Below are 21,266 nucleotides of genomic sequence, written 5' to 3'. Positions count from 1 at the left end.
TAAGAGCGGTGTACAGACGTGGGCAGATGGAGAGGGGACAGCAGGAAGGAGTGGGGGTCAGCGGGGTTAGTATGAGTCCTTGGCCGACTTCATGGCGAACTGCGACGACATTCGTCTGGAAAGTCTTCGGAAAACCCAAGAAAACCCTCAGACAGCACAGTCGGTGACAGGATTCGAACCCGTATCACCTCCCAGTCTCGGCGTGGAAAGCGATCATCCTAACCGCTATGCCACGGGAGCTGGCTTTAACCAGCGGTAAACGAGGAACGTATTTGCCCAGACACAGTTAGGAGATCTGCGCGGGGTGCCTCGGCGCTCCGAAATATGGCTAGTACGTTTCAGATCGACACCGACCTTTACGTAACCACCTTTCCGATGAATTCTAAAATGCTCGCATTGCCCCGAACTGCAGCGTTGATATCGCCGTTTGTTTTTCCGAAGGGCCCCAAATGGATCTTTTTGACCATGGCCTATGCGCATGACCTTGAGGCGCCGGAGAGGGTTATCTCGGTCTTCACTAGATGGCGCAGTATGGGGACGACAGAAGTGGGGAGACCGCACGAACGGCGCGAGCTCGTTGGTCCGACTCCGGACCGGTTTTGGTCCTTTGTGCTACCCACGCGGATTTGTTTCGACGCGAGCATGGTTCACTGGAGTGCCGCTAGGATACGACGCGTATGTGAAAAAGGTCCATTGAGCAACAGCCACGTTACGTCACCGCTTCATTTACGGTTTCGGTCTTACCGCGCTTTTCTCCTCTCCCGCACACGCGTGGGTGACGCGATAAAGGCGGGACGTGCTCTCTCCAGTCGGCGTCAACGTCGAAAAAGGGTCTCAACATTGACAATATTTTAAATATAACGCGAAAACGCAAAATTATAACTAAGCAGCGAAAGAGAAATGTGTCTCCCTCACTAGCACCACACTGCGGCGATCTGAAATCTGCTAGAACACCGTGTGACCCCCCCCCCCCATTATTCCCACTAACAGCGTTCGCGAATTGTCAAAGCGAGGTTTACTTCCAAATTAACGTGGCGCACGAACGAACGAACGAACGAACAGGCGAACAGGAACGAACAAAAACACACGGTTCAAGGACAAGGGAATCAAAGAGTACGTACCGGGGTACGAGCTTCAAAGAAATCCCCACCGTAGGCAGAGGCCCCAGTGTGTCACAAATTACCACAAATAAGCCACCGTATCGCTACAGAAATAACGCGTTCCGAGAGACAACCAACATCCGCTGCGAGAACCACCAGAGATTCCGACGAGAGAACGAAAAAAAAGAAAAAAGAAAAAAAAAAGAGTAGGGATGAAATCCTAAGAAGTAAACCTTCCTTCGTCGCCACAGCAAGAAAGGAACTTGCGAGGGAAGCAAATCTAATGAAGACTTCCCGCGCAAAGATTTTTTTTATCCTTTCCTGATTACTCGGCGAATAAAAGAGAAAGAAAGAAAAGAGGGGATATAAGGAAAAGACGATGAAAGCTGAATGCGAAATCAACCCACACGGGATTAGGGATGGACGTCTCGTCGGCAATAAAAGGACGAGAATGGTTTGAGGTCCCTTCGCCAGGCCAAAGAAAGCACGTCTCAAATGAATGCACGGTTAAAAGAAGGAGAGGGGAAGAGAGAGAGAGAGAGAGTTTAGCTATTTCCATGGCCAGTAGAAACAGAAGTAGAGTGAAAAATCACTGCGGAGGCAGAGCTAAAAGCACATGGCTCCGATTCATGGTTCAGAGCAAGTTACCAGGCTACGGCTTTCTGTAGGGTATGCCAGGTTAGGAACACATTATTGTACGACAGTTAACCTAAGCCTCCTCTTACACAATGTAGGACATCAACGGATCCCATACGACCTGTTGAGTCTGGTAACATTTCAGCTGGACTTGCTACATACGCGTTCTATAGAGTCACTAAATAAGCTTATTTAGTGACTCTAGCGTTCTACAACGAAAAGGAGCAACATAACTATGAACGTAGCTGACCAACCCTCGACTTAACTGACGGCACATTAATTATTCGCAGACGTTTTCTATCTCTATTTCATCATGGATCGATAAACTTATTCATTAATCGGTGGGCTTCGCCGCACTACAGTGGACTGCTGCGGTGTAGCCTACCTTCCAGGTACCTGCGGAGCGTCATTTCGTCGCGATTTCCAGTTCGAAAAATGCACCGTTTTTCGCGACACCACGTGAACGGATCCTCCGAAACACGTTTCGGCTTCCGTTCACATCCCTTTGTGTACTTCGGATCGTGCCGGAAGTCGAACAGGAGGAACAGGCACGATAACGTTATATACAGTGAACCCTCGTTAATATGACCTCCGATAATCTGACATACGCGCTTTATGACCATACTCTTGGGGAACAATTTAGAGAAACCTCTGCAAATGCCCCCGTTAATATGACAATTCCGCATTATGACCAAAATTTTCGGGAACGACCATGGTCATAATATCGAGGGTTCACTGTATACGGAAGTATTACTGGCGATGCTGCGTCGAAATCCAGAAAGCTTACCAGTACAAAACCGTTCCAAAGTTCATGTCAGACAATTCCACGGAGCGCAGAACGAGAAATTATATTTAAAATATTTGCACACAATCGAGTCATTTAATTATCCCGCGGTATTTCCAAAGCAAAGTTTCACAAAAATATAAAACATACATTTGGTCACGTGATCCAGCTTCTCAATGTGTGCCTCTTTTACCCAATCCTCCTTCCCGAACCTTCATCTCCTCCGGGTTCGAGAAAAAAAAATCGCAAAAAAGAAGCTCCGGTTACGAGATTTAAAGATTGCTCCCCTAGTAATCATCCAAAAGCTTTCCTTACAAGGTCACCTTCCTTTTCCCCTAAACCCCAAAAGGCGCCTTGGAAATCGAAAACCGCCTTTTTCCGGCAGACGGGAAACAAGAGAGAACAAAAACAGTCCCTCAAATAAAACGCGCGCGAGGGAATAAAGGTAAGAAGCCACGGAGATGCGAGAAGAGGAAAAGTAGAAATTTTTGCGGCCCGCTTGGAGAGCCCTGTCGCGCGATAATTCGACAGAGCTGGAAATTTCATCTCGCACAGTTTGAAGAGTTTTCGAGTGTGCATAAGACGTTGTTGTCGGCTGTGTCTTTATCACGCACGAACCGTTCTTTGTAGGCCACAACCCGCAGGACGATCATTTCTTTACAACGCGGTTTTTAAATACCGACGCTGGATTCCCTAGTAGAATTAGAATGAACGCGACGCGTTAGACGTTTAATACGCGAGTAGACGTAATAAATTTAGCGGCCCGAGCTTACGACTGGATTTTATCGCTACTGGTCTACATGGATGCCCCAAAGCCGAAAAAAACAAATAAAGTAATATATCATTGTATAAATAAATATAAAAACAAATATCCCTGCGGCGTGCAGTGGTTCGCCCACCGATGCTTACGTTATTCGAAAAGCCGACCCTAGGCCTAAGAAGAAAAAAAAAAAAAAAAAAAAAAGAGGGGGGGAAGGGAAAATAGGCTATTTAAGACTAGGTTTCTTCGTTTTCGGGTTTTATTATTTTTCAAATTCGGGAGGGAAAAATCGGCTTCTATTTACAGACGAGAATTGGGGTAAAACTCGGGCGCTACGATCTCTGTTTGATACGTGATCGGGGAATTTTCGGCTGAAACGAAAGGCATATGAAACGAGCCAATGCTGCGACACTCGGACGAGAACCAAGAATTTTTATATTTCCGCTTAGAACTGGGGCAGTAAATGACCGCGGTACTCAAACACTTGTCCGAGCCCCACAAAAGCTCGCCTTTGATTCCTGCAGGAGTGGATTATAAAAGGTTTTCACAAATAGCTCTCCTTGCTGATATTACGATTCATTTTTCCTAGAACATAGAACGACAAGTTGAAGCGCCGCGAGGATTTCGGGTAGATATCGACTTGTATCCCAATTCTTGAAAACTTGCTCGGAGGGGGGGAACTATCGTGAAAAATCGGGTTTAACCCGAAAACGTTAAGACCTATAACCGCTGTAATTATGAAAAACGAGCCGCTCTCTATCACACACAGTATAGTCGTAAGTTTTCTGCGCCCGAAATCATAATTCGTAGCGACCCGCCGAAGCATGGAGTGAGACTTGGCGGCTAAAAATGCCCGGACCGCTAACTAATCCCGGCGTAATCATTTCGAGTCCTTCCAATCAAAATATTGCTTTGAGCGGCCGTAAGCATACACACGAGCCGCCAACGACAGCACAGGGAGCCAATCGTAGCCAGAGGCTTTGAGTGTTTCAAATCGTCTCCGGCCATTCGTTGTGGCAGACGACAGTTTACGCCGTCTACGTGGAGAAGGAAAGTGAGGAGGCATTCGGTAGGACCCGATTCGCGTTGCGTTATACGCGACCGCGTGACGAAGGAGGATAGTTTAATAAAAGCCACCGGCTTATCGATGCTGGCCTCCACCAACCGCACACTTTCTCTAACCCCGAACGATCTGAAACAGGAAGGAACTACACGATGCCATCTTCCTGGAAACTGGAGCAGTCAAGCAGGACCGAGAAATCTTGGTCCCGGCTACTTCCTTTCGCATCCCTGCGTCTGCATTGTATATAAAAGGCACTTCCGTACGCACCGCTCAAATGCGAAAAAACAGATACCCTCGCACTGGTCTATAAAAGAAGGAGCGGCGGTAAAAAAAAAAAAGAATAGCTAAACCACGCTATGACCATAAAAGCATAAAACAACACACCTGCTTCGCTCGGGTAAAAAAGAGAGAGAGAAAAAAAGAAAGGGAGATAAAAGGATGGCCCAGTGACTGTCTGGTAAGGACCCGCCCTCTCTTTTTAGTTTACTTTTGGGCCTCCACTCTGGGTATCGTAAAATGCGATGGACTGAGCAGCGTCAAATGTTCGTTTGCCGATCGGAAACACTGAGGGGAGAGTCAGGAAACGAGTCCCGCATGCGGGGAGGAAGAACCCCCCCCCCCCTTACAGGACAAGTCCCCCTATTACTACGAAAAGCAATCTTGCACCTCGCTTCTCTCGAATGATTTTTTTTAACGATCTGCTCGGAGTAATCTATTAGGACACACAAACGTGAAAAAAAAGTATGTCCCTGATAGAGAGTTTTAGGAAATCGTAAGTGCCATCCGATTCTGTATGGCTGTCAGTCAATGAGATATCATATCAGCAACGTGATGTGACCCACTCCAAAGGAATCGGGCCAATTGGCTTATCATGTTTTCAGAAACGTTATCGTGAATTTTTTTCCTAAAACGCCCTAATAAGGCATAAATGTAGGCGAGCTGGTGGAGGAGTCCATACTGAAGAAGCCAGAATTTGACCACAGGGAAAAAGTACGACCTTCTTTTTCAGAGTGAAAGTGATAACTGATAATCAGTAACATACAACACAATCCTAAAAATTACTCGCCACCCTTACACCAGACGGTTGGACACACATCTAATCTTGTACTGGCTACAGATAACCCCCGGATTTACTTTAGTTACGCCACAAATGCAATAAATGTGCCATCGTTAGATAGTAGTTAGCTTCAGTAGATTTGAGGCATTGTACGACAAAGATACGATAAACGGTCACGTCAAACGAAACTTCATCAATGCGCTTTGAGCCATCTGAAAGGAATAGCACGATCATCTTATCGTGGCTTTGGAACAGCTACCGTCTTGGAAACTTTAGGAACGGGAATGCGTTCACGATACCAGTTTTCGAAAACCAATGACGCTATTCCTTGGAAGTGATTCACATCACATTGCTTTCATTTCACAACCTATCGTATCGACCTTCGTAAAGTGCTTCCTATTTCAATAGTATACAGTCAAACTCCTTTATAGCGAACACCTTTTTAACGAAAATACCAATACAGCAAATTTTTTTTGCGGTCCCACTGGAGCCTATAGGTCCACTAATACACATCCTTTTTAACGAAAATACCTTTACTGTTTTTTTTTGTGTGTGTTTTTTTTTTGCTGTCCCCTGAGTTTCGTTGTAAAGGAGTTTGACTGTATATAGTATTTCACTATAGCGTAAATATATTATTTAGTATGTGTATTTCATTTTTGCATATTTCAACTATCGCTTTATTATCACCCCCTCGTCGTTCGGCGCCCCCTCTGAAGAAAGCGCTCGGGGCAGATGCCCCCCCCCCCCCCCCTCGTAACGGCTCCGCAACAGCCTCCTTCCCCAATTAACACACTTTCGCTCCCGCAAGAGTAAAAAAGCGGAACAGAAAGATGACAGTCAAAGAAGAAATATTCACAGACAATGCCGGTTCCAAGTAATACAAATTAACTCACCTTGGCGTATTCAATCTTGAGCGTGCAACAGCCGGAATAGATGTCCGCTCCGTGCAGCGACTGCTTGGCTCTCGTCGCAGAATCTACGCTGTCGAATCTGACGAAGCAAGCAGTTAAGGCTCAAGACCACGCTGCTGGCATTACACGATTATGACAAGTACGAAAACAGGGTTGCCCAGCTGCGAGAGCACCAAATTGGTGGACGAGCAATAGAACCATCGCCGGTATTTGTGGGTGGTACCGTCGAAATGGACTATATACTACATGGACTATCTACAATCTACTACTACACGAAACCACGTACGACTAAAAAAGACACTGACAACTTCGAGATAACGACATTACGGGTGGGAGCCTCCACTCGAAGTTCATTTAAATAGAGAACACGGCAAGCATTACACAGACCGCTCGTAACCCGCAAAAAGAACAAAAAGAGTGACTCGTGCGACTTCGTTTAGGAGGAGGAAGAAAGAACCCACGAAAATTAGGCAAATAGCGCTCTACATGATTAAACCTACAGCGTTGTCATTTTTTTACTCCAATATTTTTTTATTCCAAAGTTAAATCTTTTTTTTTTTATCTGCGAGTCCTCGCTTACTGGAAAAAAGAAAAATGAAAAGGATAAAAAAAAAAACGCTATAAAAACGAGGAAAACGCTCAGTAGTTACAAATGCACGTAATCTCCATTTTGACAATCTACCGGTATGCGTCGCTAAGGAAACAGAAAAACCCCGTTTCGTAGAATGAGATTCTTTCCAAACTGATTCCAAACGAGACCGGGTTCCCCTTGCCCCTTATCGGAAACCTCTCCCCGTAACGAAAAACGTCATATTCTTTTCCTCCAGATTCCTCCTTTCGCAATCACGATGTGTACGTAAACCTCGAGAGGCACATAATAAGCATTATGCGTTTACTGCGTGCGCGTGTATATGCGCGGAAAAGAAACAAGCTCGCAATGATGGCTATCTATACGGGTATATCGCACATATTATGGGTATAGGTTAAAGCGCTCCTTTGGAAGGGAACGGAAGGAAGCTACGATGCGATGAAAGCAGCGCGAGACAAAGTATATTCCATCTCGCTAGGTCTGGCTACTGTCGTATTCAACCGAAGAACGCCATCTCTCCCCCCTTGAAACGTCCCAGATGGAATTTCTTCGCGTCATGCTCCTGTTCGAACAAAAGTCATTTTCGTACTTAAACGTAATAAGAATATTTTATAAAGTTCACGTTCAGCACCCGAGATGCCGTTTCTCGGGATGAATGTGTTTGGCGAAGGAACAGCGCGTGATTGATTGACGTTACCAGCCGCCGCGACATTGTGGTTAGAATGACCGCTTTGCACGCCGAGAATGGGAGGCGACGCGCGTTCAAATCCCCGCACCAGTTGTGCTGCCTGGGTGTTCTCCGGCACAGTTCCCCGTGAAGTCGGCCCAGGACGCACACTAACTCCCCTGTCCCCCCACTCCTTTCTTCTGTCCACGTCTGGACGCCGCTCATAGCCATAGTTGCTTCGCGGCGATAACGCCGGATTTAAAAGAAAAATCGACGTTATCCGATAGAAATAAAGGGCCGGGATATTTCCAGCAGAGGCTGTTTTTCTACTTGCCGCTAGAGCGGTCTCTCTGTTGGAAATATGCTCCGATAAGGTGTCCACGCTCGCAAAGAAGGTTGGGAAATCGGTCGAGAATGTACAAGGTATATTAGGGAGTGACTTTTTCGGAATTCCTTTCTCAGATTCGGGGGGGGGGGGGGATCGGGCGCTATTTTTAAATCTGTAATTCGGGGAGAAATCTGGCGATAATTGTGCATTCGGGTATTATCGGGTGTTTGTTTCTCCTCTCGTCTATTAAGTCATTTCCTAATCTCTATTGTTTTGTTTTTTTCGGGATCGTGACCTTCCAGCGGAAATCCCCGAAGGAATAGACACATATGGGTGTATTGCTGGGAACGTAAGTGACCCGTTCTTACATGTGTTACACACGTGGCGACCTTTGTTCGTCTTCAGTGGAAACGTCACTCGAGGATTTCATAGTGACGGGCATTCGGGCAGAAATCAGGTTTAACCCGAATTGGTCGGAGGTCAGTTCGGGGGGGAATAACCGGGTTTAACCCGAAAAAGTCACTCCCTAGGTATTGTGTATACGCTTTCCGGGCCTTTTCAAAGACAGCGTGCACTCTTCGGTGAGCATCTCACCGGTCTACTGAGGACTGCGACAGCGTATCAAGGGCTGAATGCAGGCACAGTCTATTTGGGTACGGCGTCTGTCACTTCAAAAGCGACAGGAGTGAAGACGGAGCAGTCTGTGATGAACAAGCACTCCCGACTAAAGACGCGGTCGTTATATCATCCCCGTGCGTCCCACGCGTGCATCAAAAGGCGCGAGACGATGACGAAACGTCTCGCTGACGTCGCCGATAAAGCCGGGCAAAGCGCATTAGGGCCAAACATTCGTCAATATCGGCGAAGACGGCGAATTGAGCCTCGAAAGCAATCTTCCTTCTTGCAGCGTCTCCTCGAAGAGCAAAAGACAAACAGGAAGACGCTGGCTATATATGTGGGGATGGAATTACAGACACCAAGATCAATATAGGAGAGATATCGCGAGCTGTTTCCTGGCCGGTATACGGACAACAAGGGGAGTATTGTGAGAGAGACGTGCTGTTCTGACAGAATCGTGGATATTACATTTTCTTGGGTGTTTGGCTCGCGGTTTCCCTTCCGTCTCATCCGAGCAAACTTTTCTTGTCCCTTATTGACCAAAGCGGCAGGAAGAGAGCCGTAAATAACATCACGCATCGGGAGAACACAGCACTCGCAAGCTCCTTTCTTTTTTAAAATTCCGTGTTAGCGCCGCGAAGCAGCGGTGGCTATGAGGGGCGTACAGACGTGGACATATGGAGAGAGGACAGCAGAAAGGAATGGGGGGGTTAGTACGCGTCCTTGGCAGACTTCAAGGGCAATAGTGCCGACATTCGTGTGGAAAATCTGCCGGAAAACCCAGGGAAAACCTACAGCCGATAGTAGTATTCGAACCCGCCACCCTCCCACGGCCCCAGCACGACCTTGGCACACTAAGCAAAATATTTAAAGAGTTTTGGTGCATCGGACGCTATGTCCTTTGCGTACGTAAGGGATAGCGTGGTGGTTCTGCGCAATGCGCGAAGCTCTCTATGTTTTGCGCGTGAGCGTAAGCACCAACGCTATCCTTTACGTACGCAAGGGTGATAGCGTACGACGCACGCGGTATCGAGCAGCTGACGCCATTTCCAGTACATGCGCCTACAGGCGCCGAGCAGTTTAGGGAATATCAAAACGGTCCTCAGTCGCACACGTCCCTGTGACGTAGCCAAAAGGGCTGTCTCTTCCTGTTCGCGTCAACGTAAAACGGTAAGCGGATATCCACACTATCTCAACATGTTGGCGGCTTCGAGGAAATGAAGTTTTCCACACGGAGTCTACACGTACCTCACAATCGAACATGACTTTAATCTCGAATCCGTTGACGGCTTCCCAGACTCAGTGTATGTGTTCCGACACTTGGCTCTATGAAAAGAAGTCTGACTGGACAGCTAGGTAAGACGCAGGAACTACGTCCCGCACCCCAATAAAAGTTGCAATCGGTCAGTTAGCGCCGACATATCAATACCCGTGACCTAAAATAAAACACCGCAGACTCGCCAGACGTGGAAGTCTCGATGTCGTCGACAGGCGTGACAATTTCCGTGGATGCCGTCCGTCAACTGGTCTGCACAGCTAGTCTGTATCGGTGCAGACTATGCGAGAGGCCATCTTAATCGCAGTCTGGGCAGGAATTGGAACGAGACTCAAAATGGCGGTACATCCGGTTAGACCACCAAGAAGCTGTCTAAACCGGGTATTGGAGCACGCCCTCAGTCTTTTCTTTTGATTCTTAAGGTCTGTTCCGACATATAACGTTTCGCTATATAGCGCTACAAAATAGCGCGTATTTTCCTCCTCACAGTACTCCGAACCGCTAAAAATTAGCGCTTGCCGGAGTTGTGCTCGTGTCAACTTTTTCAGCGCTAATATTAGCCCTACATTCGCGTTGGCCAATGAGGAGGCTCTTCAATGATGACGTCGCGGAAGTCGCTTCCAGATTTCACGACACGGCGACCGTATTAGAACCGGCGAGTCTGTCATCCAAACTATCTGGTAGTTTTTGGTTTAGTCAGTTGATCGAAGTTGTTCGTTTTCCATGCTGTCGAACTCCGAAGGTGCCATGATGGGAGAGACCGGAAACAACCACCGAACTCCCGCTGAATTATAGCGCCAGTGTGAATTTGCAAGTGTGAACCGTCCGATAACAGTGAGCGCTATTTTTAGGCGCTGTTTTGTAGCGCGATATCAGCGCGCTGCTCTATGTCGGAACAGGCCTTTATCGTTCACACATTTTCCACACCGCGTCTCGCACGAAAAAAAAGAAAAGCTCTCTTCCTCAAGAAGAAACTGCGTCTCCATTTCCTTCAGGAGTACCACTGTGGCACCAGAAGCTCTCAGGAAAAGGCCCATGTAACATGTTTCCTCCCTTTCGCAAACATCCCCCCACTTGACACAGCATCCATCTCGCGTGGACAAACAGTGGCCGGTGCCACAGAGCGACAAGGGCTACAGGCGCAAAAATAAAACGCGAAAGAGTAGAGCGTCCACCACAGTTGCCAGATAGCGAGCCAAACATTTGCACGGCTGGCTACGGTTACCGCATCTCCTGAACCGGACGCATTTTCTTCCTTCCCTTTACTCAGCTTGAAGGTTTCCCGGAAAGGGAATGGAACACATCCGGCTCCAGAGAGGCGTTGGAAGGGGACGGAAGTTGAGTGTTTTTGGAACCGTGTTTCCCGTTATTTACAACTTGCTACGAGGTTAATAGCGGGCCGCCCTCTAGCGACAATAAGAAGCAACCAGCGACACGCTGCACCTGGTGTGACCTGCAAAGTTCCCCTTTGGCGGAGCTCACCCGATAGTCTTTTTGTGTTGGCGCCGCGAAGCAACTGTGGCTATGAACGGCGTACGGACGTCGACAGATGGAGAGAGGACAACAGGAAGGAGTATGCGTCCCGGGCCGACTTCAGGGGGTACTGTGCCTGGAAGGCCTGCCGGTGACGGGATTCGAACCCGTCGCTGCGTGGAAGATGATCATCCTAACCACTATGCCACGCGATGTCGATCAACCTACTATTCGCAAACAGTAATAGTAGTAGTGGTGCGGAGGCCCCTGGTTGTAGCCTTCACAAGCATGAACAAACTATACAACGATTGCGGCTACGAGTCGAGATTACAGTATCAGTAACTACTAATGCTACGTCAAAATTGTGAGCACAGTACGACAGAGGTTCCGACAATTTGAAACGGATTCTCAGGTTTCCTATTGGTGTAAACGGAGGCAATGAAAATCAGCATGTGCGCGGGCAGCCTTCAGGAAAGTGCGTCGCACGCAAATAACACGAAATAACGTGCAAAAGTTTCCGAGCGAAGCGACGCTGCGAACGATTTTTCCTAAAATTAATCACTTTCGTGCGTCATTTCGTCGCACTAACACCCCCACCCTCGAACCAACGTGCGCCATTAGCCGATGGCAACGAACACTGCTGCAACGTCGACGAGCCCATTTCTGCAAACAAACGCCTTTCGCGCGGGGCAATTAAAGAGGGACGAGAAAAACGAATGAACAAGAATGGAACGAACGCAGTAACTTCGCCTGTGCACTTTGTCGCAAGAACATGACGTTGTATGGGAAACGTAAGCTGCAACTTTGAAAGCCGAAACAAATAAGCCTCGCTTCCACTTTGTCCCTCGATGGCATTTGCCATTGTACAGGCGCTACTGGCAGGTCAGAGGCACACGATACACAAAGAGCGCTCGGTATTAGAGTTTGCTGGCAACGACAAAACAACCTTCCATCGGGGAACAAGCACTATCACTCCCGAACCACACCCACCACATTTACCTGCAACGCTATCCCTCAATATGCTCTCTCTCTCACACACACGAACGAGAGAGAGAGGAGAGAGCGATAAAAAAGCGTATTATTGATTCCACTCGGGCTAAACGACTGGACCAGAAGGGGTGCGGCTGCCGCTCACAAAAAGAGCAAAGCGGAAAAATTGCGGGCCTTTTCCGCCAACGCAAACAATCTCTCCCTCTTAATGTACCTTTTCCTTCTTTCCATCGACCGACATTTCGCATTGTACGCAAAGTTTTTCCTCTTTCTTTGGCGTTAGATACACTGCGGCAACGAAGCTGCTCAATCGCTATAGCGCTGCACAAAAGAGAGAAATGATGGGGAAAGTTTGCCCCCGTGAACTTTGCACTCGCAGAAGAGTACCGTTTTCCCCCTCTCTTTCATTCCTTCTCAATCACGGGCCCTTTTTGGCAACACGAACACGTTCGCTACATGTTCTCGTTCCTCGAGATTCGCAGAGTCAACCCATCGAAATTGTTCTCTGAAAGTCAAGAAGAAAAAAGAAAAAAAAGAAAAAACGCACTCGCCGTATGACGATTAAGGCGTCGAAACGTGAACGAAAAATGATCGAAAAGGACTAAAAAAATTTTTTTTCACCCAATATCAATATGGACAGAAACACGAAAAAAGAACGCGTGTTGATATTTAGAAAATCAACTCTGCCGTCGTTCTATCACCCATGGGGGTGCAAAAGTAAAAAAAAATGAAAAGAGTAAGAAAACTGCTCCACGGAAGACATTCCAAACTCATCCTGGAACACATAAGGGAACACGTGGGAATATGCAAATTTCACGCCGTGCGACGAACGAGAAAAAAAGGAATGCTATATGCGAGCGACATTTCCGCAGGGAGGCTTTGCCGCAAGCCTATTGTCTCGGTGGCAGAGCACGCTTTACAGTTCCAAATGCCACGAGATGCGGGCAGAGCGGGCGTTCGGCGCAACAAGAGGACTGTTCCGAATTTTAACCGAATTCGAGCTTCGTAATTTAACAACAGTGATAGATGACTTAGATACTATAAAAACTTGAGGGTAAACGCATTTTACAATGTGTGTGTGTATAAAGGATGGTTCTAATACTTTTACCGCTATATATTTCGAAAGGTGTTCTAGTCTTAAATTCCACATGACGTACGTGTCCGTAGGTACACGTGCCAACATTCTTTCGATGACCGTGGCGATTGCTTTGACTCCTAATATTTCTTCCAGTAGTCATTGGCAGTATAAGCGGTATTTAGCGCTCTTTACATAGGGTATGGCGTTAAAGAAGAGAGAGAGAGAGAAAAAAAAAAGAATTCAGCGCTACTTTTGATATGTACGATTCGGGATAAAACCGGACGGTACTTATGCTTCCGGGGTATTGTATGAAAAGGTGTTCAGCAACGAGGAAAAATTCACGCGCATTTTGTGCACAAGACCAGTTCTGTAACTTTGCCGCACAGATATTGTGGGTTATGTCGAGAATCAATTAGGTGAATGTAAGAGTTGTACATTTTAGAAACCTCGAGAATATTGTACATTTCCAACTCAGTGGAATAGCCACCCGACAGAGCTTCGGGGAAGGCGCGTTGGACTGGGGACACTTGACGCCTCAGGGGGTCTTCGCGACCAGATGCTCGCTGGCAATAAATCAGTAGAGTGGGCCAAGGAAGATGCACTGTCCAAAGTTGCATGGTGCACGGATTGACAGCTTGGTCCGTTACCCATAAATACCGAGTAGTGGGCGGACAATTAGGGGGTGCCTGGTTCGTTCTAAATTCAAACTAGGCCAACCATGAGTTGGAAACGTTTGAACCGGGCTTCTGGGATTGGTGTTTGCTGGCGGGGGGTTGTGTCTCAGATGTCACTCTTTTAAGCGGAGGACACACGAAAATTCGTGTGTGGAAGCCGCAACGACTTGATGAAGACGAGGCGAAAGCCCCGTGACTTCAGTCGCTTTAGTATTGTCTTGTATATAGTTATGTAAATAACTATGTAAATAAAGCCCAGTTATTGTTCGGGAATACCGCCTGTCGGACGTCTCTTGGGAATATCTCCGATCTGTGAGCACATCAACGGACCACCTTCCAGCAACAACGGAAGAAACTTTACTGTGAACATATGTTGCGGCAGCGGTACTTTGTGTCAAAACAGACGCACACCAAAACCCACTCCGGAAGACAACAGAGTTTTAAACGAGACAATCAAGCGACGAAGTTTTACTCCTTCGAATACAGAGATAGGCGGACAAAGCCCCCGCGCAAACCGTGCTATTTCAAACCTTATTCTCGAGAAATAAAAGGACGAAGTGATGCCCCCTTCCCCTATAATGACCCCGCCAAGTTTAAGGAGCCGAAAATTGGCGATCCCTTCCAAAGCTTTCCTTCCGTGAATGATTCCAATCCGTCATCGTCAAAAAGACTATTTCCGCTGGCGCGTTAAAAAGTGCATGCCTCGACGACACCTCGGACTTGGCAAGAACCGATGCTGCTCGCTTAGAAATAACGAGAGGAAATTAAATTTCGAATAAACGACCCGTAAGTGCCGGGTAGCGGAAATCCTTTTGACCCAAACCAAAAGCTACAAAAGCCCGCTAGCGCTGTCCCCGCGTTGCTTGAAATCAAACTGCAACGAAGTTGATTAAAATTCGCGGTCCATATACTTCACCCTGGAATTGTCTCGCCGGCAGTCACCGTGACGTCACCACCGACTGCTTCCAGTTTTTTTTGCCGTTCGAAGCATAGGGGCCACAGAAAGCTGTTCGTTGTGTCGCAGCAGTTGTCGCCAACATCGCATCGCCTTTGTTTCGGTCTCGCAGACAGCGCGTGCCCGTTAATCGTCACCAGGGGTGGGAAATCACCTTTGTTTTGTAATACATTACCGCAACTAGTCACTTTTTCCCAGAAGTAACGCATTATTAACATTATTACTTTCATCAAGTAAAAGAGATGCCGTGACTCATTACTCAGTCAAGATGTAACGCATTACTCCTCACGTTTGATGGTCACGAAACTTGCGAGGCAAAAGCGAATATATGTGGTTCGTTTACCTTCGTTTGTGATTTTCCCGAATGGAATGCTCACTGCCACGCAGCTATACGAAGATACTTGCGGTCGAACACAGCTTTAATGTCGTGCCAACCGAGCATTTTAAGCGCCACGAGTGCTATCCACAGAGAGAGGGAATGAAAGTGGGAAAGGAAACAGAAGGTGGGGAATAAAACAATCCGACAACACGTGCGACCGACGGAGAGCACTTATAAGCGCGTCAAAAATAATAATGACGGGGGTGAATCACATACTGGTAGTTGGCTATTTCAAGATGCCAAAACTCAGAATAGCCGAGGAAAACAAGCGAGAACCCTTTCTTTTTCTCCACGCCCCAGCTTCTACGCAGACGGCACGCGCCGTGCGAGACGGATTGGTTCCCCTTCAACCCCCGAACGCCTCGAAAAAAATGGGCTAAACTCAGGATGTTCGGGAGAGCGAATATAAACCGCTGTCATCTTGAGGGGTTGTTCCCTGTCAGCTATTCATCTCCATCGACAGCAAAGACAAAATAAATAAATAAAAGCTCACGAAGTCACGGTCTTGTTTAACTTGAGAAAGAGTTCAAAAGGCAGGGATGTTCAGCGCATTAAAAAAAAAGCAATAAAAAGCAAAGAAAATAGTAATTTAAACGCTACAAGGATGGCGCCCAAACTGCGTTGATAGTGCGCTGTACCAACAGGATAATTGAAGCGTGGCAGTCATCGAAAACGCCAGACAGCGGCGGAATGGTTGACATATTTCTTGTCAGCCAACTCGATGCTTGTGTTGTGTTTCTTTGTAGTATTTAGTTAAGTAATTTAAAACACGCGTTCTCAAGTAATACACAAGATGTACCACCATCCCACACTTTCTCACGGGTTGTTTCTTAACCCAGACTACGTTTCTAACCGCATCGACCACTCCAAAAAAAAAAAAAAAAAATACAAGTTCCTTGCCGCACAAATAATTTTCTTCATTCTTTTGTTCCATCTGCAATATCGGATTGGAATAGTCTTACACAGCGCATTGTACACATTGTTAATCCCAGTGCTTTCCGGGACGAACTATGTACATATTTTCAGTGAACATCTTTTTGGAAAGTTCCTCTTTTCAGTCTCTCTTCCCCCCCCCCCCTTGCTTTCTAACATGTTATATAACAGTATGTGTAAATATTGTATAATTTTAAGTTTGTGCTATAATTGTAGCTCGCGGGTGTTGTTGTAGATTGGTTTTGTACCACTTACTGAACTCGCCACTTTTTTGTCCACCCCTCATGTAATGCCCCTGGGCCCTTGAGGTACAAGAATAAATAAATAAATAAATAAATAAATGGTAACAAACAAAGGAAACTGACATTTGGGAGCCCATCCGTGTCCATCTTCAGATTGAAAGCAGCTCGTTCACCCGCGCGTTCTTTATTAAAAAGCTTCCCTAATTAACGTTTACACAAATTCGCGAAGCCAACGCGTCTTTTTACCGGCTTTAATTAAAAGCGGACCGCGTTTGCGTGTCGAATGACACGGTATGTCCTCCTTTGAAAAGCACACGCTTCTGAAAGTAAGGCGTCCACGCTGTCCCGAATTTAGCTCGCTCACATTAACGAAAGGAGGTAACATTGTACAACTCTCCTGCCAACTTACCTTCCGTTGGCGACCGAATTAATTCGCTCCTCGAAGCGCCTCCGCTGCATACTAGAGCGACACTTTGGACACAGGGTAATTCCATTACGCGAGCCGCAGCAACCAGATAAAAAGCTCCTAAAAAGTTAGCGAGGTGCCTTTTGTCAGGGCGAGTCGCAGTGATGAGCGATGGTGCGTCTTACTGGTGTTCAGAAGCAGGAAATGGGTAGCATCGAGTGGCGGAGCATCCGTTCTGAAATCCGCCTGAAATCCGTTCTGAAATCCGTTCTGAAATCCGCCAACGGGGCTTTCGATTAAATATTTCATAACGAAAACCCGAGACTAGGGGAAAATAACAAAAAAAAGGACGCACACAAACAGAAGACGTGTGTTTGTGTGGGTCTTTTTTTTTTTAATTTATTTTCCCCTGGTCTCGGGTTTTCGTTATGGGTACCTGCCACCAGCTCGCTTTGCTTTCTATCTTTTTTAAGTATTTCGTTTTCACTTATAACTCGGGAGAAAGGTGCTGACGCAAGGAATGGAACCAAGCAGCCTCCTGATTTCCGAGCAGGGATGCTACGCAGACTCCTTAGAGCCATGCCCGCGCAAGCGCTCTATCGTAAATTTATAAAACGTGGTGCACATCCAATTCGATGCCAATGACCGTTTTACGCGGCTATCCCTACGCGAAGCCATCCCCTGCTACAATAACACGAAGTCACGCACGTAGGAACCATACTGGATAGTATTTAAATGGGATTCGATAGTACTGAATTTGCGAAGGCCTCGGAGAATACTGGTACCGAGGGTCGCGGGTTCGACCAGACGACCAGAGACGTGTTAGCACAACGAAACACCATTGGCTATGAGCGGTGTACAGGCGTTAAGAGATAGAAGGACCGGGAGGCAGAGGGGATTCATTTGTGTCCTGGGTCGACTTCAGGAGGGAACTGTGCATACATTTGTTGGAACACCAACGGAAGACGAATCCACAAGAATCCACTTCTCCGGAAGAAAATCCGGAGAAAACCTCAGCCGGTGACAAGGCTCGAACCCAGCACCTCGTAGTCTTCGATATGACCTTGAAGTACTATAGTCGTGTTCAATTCAAGAAATTAGTCCGTCGTATACATACGCCGTCGGTATATAAAGAGACGCAATAGCGCGCCAGGAGAAATACTGCAGCGCCACCACACAGCGTAGTGTCACGTGGCCACTGTTAACAGCCAATACGGCAGCAGAGTGAGCGTAATGGGTTACATTATCTTGCGGAAGAGCGAGCGTGACCTCTCTGCTCCATCATATCCGCGGCGCAGTAATATACTGTGCGCTGACGGACTAGATCTCTTTTCCTTCTTAAGTTACACACGACTATAGGAAGCGAATGATGTATCCAGTCAACTTGGTGGCAGGGCAAATAAGTACTCTGGAGGGGGAACCATAAGGAATGAACGCAGCGACCTCTGGACAGGAATGTCTTTGTAATCTCCGTCATGGGACGGCTATAAGTACGAAAGAGGTATTCAGCACCACAAACGAGGGCACACACAAAAAGGAGGATGCACAACACAGATGCCGCTTTCCATTGGACGCGCTCGGAATTATTCATGAGAAGCGGACAGCGGCACTTCATTACGTCCGGCGCATTCCCACTGCCGACAGAATGCCGCATGAATATCAAGAGAGAGAAGAAATCGATGCGGCGCATCATATCGGATCGTGCAAAGATTATATGGAGCTAAAGCAGAGATAAAAGCGAAGCAGATAGGATCGAATGGGGGGTCATTTCGTGTCGCGCGGGATAATAATGGTATAGTGTCCTGGATGGACAGAGATAGGTGCGTGCGTAGAAAGAAGCGGCACCAGGCAATGTGTGATAACGCCTCTGGAAACGGCGTTTCACCGCTGCCATCAAAATATTCAGAATTCCAGCGAGTAATTTGACTATCGCATTCCAGAAGCTGTCAAGACCCACTGATATAAGCACGCCGCTTAAGGAAAGCAGGTGCTACACGAGCGACGCACTGCGGCACCGCGATAAATGTACCCCGAAAGATCAGAGAGCCACGCCCGAATTCACCCAAAACGCTTCCATTGTTACGAAAGGTTTCGAACCTCGTAAACATGAGCCTTATACCTCAGAAACCAAATGTGCAAGACCCGCATTCCAATTTCGACCGTATTTCCGGGGAGGGTGAGCGCATCAATGACGCCGGCATCGACGAGAGCAATAAAAATGAAAAGATGGAGGAGAAAGTTTATTAAAATTGTGTCGTAGAAACCCTTCGCATCCTGCCAGAGATGCTGAGTCTTTACAATGGAGCTCTCGAATGATTCTTCTCAGACAATAAGAGCCTTCATAACGTCCCTACTCTCTCGGCGAAATCGTGTCCACCGTTTTGGCCCACCGAAAGAATCATAGAATTCCTTCTGTTACGAGAACCAATAGGAATGGCCCGAGCCCCTCTGACGTCACAACTGGACGCGGAAGTCTCTTTAATGGAGCAATGAGGTGACGTGGCTCGAAACTCTGCCTCATCTGTCAAGCGGTCCGCCAGGAATTACCGTGCAAAATATTTCCACTCTGCGGTGTATTCGAATTTACAGAAACAGCAGAAGAAAGCAGACGCGGACGGCCGACGCGATCCTCGCGTGACGGGGAGAGTCTTCCCCGAGCCTTTTTTTCCTCTTCTCAGCTACTGTACGTCACGGATCACGTGCCGGGGGTCATGTTACGTCACGACATCCTCCCGGTCAGCGATGGGCTCTTTTCACGAGGAGAGGATTTTTGAAAGGTGTGCGGAACAGCAGGAACAGAGACCTCGCGCTCGCTCTGTAGGTCACCTGCGTTTATTGTTCTTTCGCAGGAGCTCATTTTTTTTCGTTGCAGAACACAGCCAAAAACTAAATAAATTTTGGGGGTCAGAGGAAGAGAGAGAGAGAGAGATGCGCAGAGTAGAGAGATGTCTTCCCTCAATACTCTAGCAAGCACCATGTCAACAACCACACACGTCATATGATCGCAAGCCCTTACATGTCAATAAGTTGGAACATTCAAAGTGACATTATTACCAACCACAGTCTCGATCCTCGTTTCACCGTACGGCGAAAAATGATATACCAGTTGAACGGAAGGACGTTTTTATCGATAAAATATCGATGCGCCAAGAAACTATCGACGTTTTCTATCGATATTTGAGGATATTGCGACATTTTTGCACCTCTATCTACCGGCCTGGGCCAGATAGCCGCAACAGCCTTTGACGGTCCGTGTCACATTTTCTGGCGAGGAATGTTCAGGAAAACCTGGCACGACTTCTACTTTCCACGTGACAGCCCACTCCGTCACGCCAGGAACGGCAGACATTTTATTGCGTTCCGCACCACCGGACAGCATCGCATTTTCGTGTCATATATATATCGCTCTTCTAGATCAAAAGAGTAAGTGACATGAGGAGACCCAAAAACGAAAGGGCGACGTTTATTAGGATTCCGAACATCGACGATGACGTCCCAAATTGGATATGTCACGCGGTTGGCGAAAAATTCAGCTTCTATCTTCTTTCAGTCGAAAGGAAGGAGCTATTTGGAATAATGTAGCCCCAACAATAGCGTTATATAAAGAAACCCGGGGTTACTATTAAGTATTATTCCGCTCTAGCACCGCGAAGCAACGGTGCCTATCAGCGGTGTAGGCGACGTGACGTAGCCATTAAAGGAGTGCGGAATTCCCCCCCCCCCCAACCGCAAAAAAAAAAAAAAATCGTTTTTCGGTGCAGAATGTTCTCCAACGAATAAAACTAGTTCGGTGCGAAAGAATGGCGAGAGTAGGTGACCTACAGAGCTCTGTTCCGCGCACCTTTGAAAAATTCTCCTCCTCGTGAAAAGAGCGCATGGGCAGAACGAGAGGACGTCGTGACGTATACTACTCCCCTCACGTGACCAGTGACGCACAGCTCAAGCATGTAGAAGCGGCGCGTGAGCTGCGAAGAAAAAACAAAGAAACAAGGTACGGAGCCTCCAATACGTCACGCGAGAATCGTGTCGGCCGTCTGCGGCTGCTTTCTCAGACTGCTTTTTTTTTTTTTTCGTAAATTTGATTACACAGCTATCACGCACCGCAGAGCGAAAATATTTTGCATGGTGACTCCTGGTGGACAGCTTGACGGATGAGGCAGGATTTCGAGGGACATTAAATGTCATCTCATTGCTTCTTTAAAGGAGTACAGAGGGCCTGTCCAAAATATTTTCAGTTCAGAACATCCGATTAAAGTATATGCGTCAATTTGCCGAACAGCACAAAAGGTTTTTGATGCATGCAGTTTTTTTTCCCCAGAAAAAATAAATAAACGTACACAAACAAAG

At 47.2% G+C, this 21,266-nt stretch overlaps 1 protein-coding gene across 5 annotated transcripts in view; it reads right to left on the bottom strand.

The window, feature by feature from the left end:
- Positions 1 to 21,266, bottom strand: part of LOC135397311 (heterogeneous nuclear ribonucleoprotein L-like) — a 63,187-nt gene that overhangs the window by 20,867 nt on the left and 21,054 nt on the right. For all 5 annotated transcript variants that reach the window (XM_064628803.1, XM_064628805.1, XM_064628804.1 and 2 more), the window contains exon 5: positions 6,294 to 6,390. In XM_064628803.1, coding sequence (XP_064484873.1) covers positions 6,294 to 6,390 — 97 coding nt within the window. The remainder of the gene's footprint in view (positions 1 to 6,293; positions 6,391 to 21,266) is intronic.

The sequence above is a fragment of the Ornithodoros turicata genome, chromosome 6 (assembly GCF_037126465.1).
Source record: "Ornithodoros turicata isolate Travis chromosome 6, ASM3712646v1, whole genome shotgun sequence".
Classification (NCBI taxonomy): domain Eukaryota; kingdom Metazoa; phylum Arthropoda; class Arachnida; order Ixodida; family Argasidae; genus Ornithodoros; species Ornithodoros turicata.
This window is presented reverse-complemented; position numbering and strand designations above follow the sequence as displayed.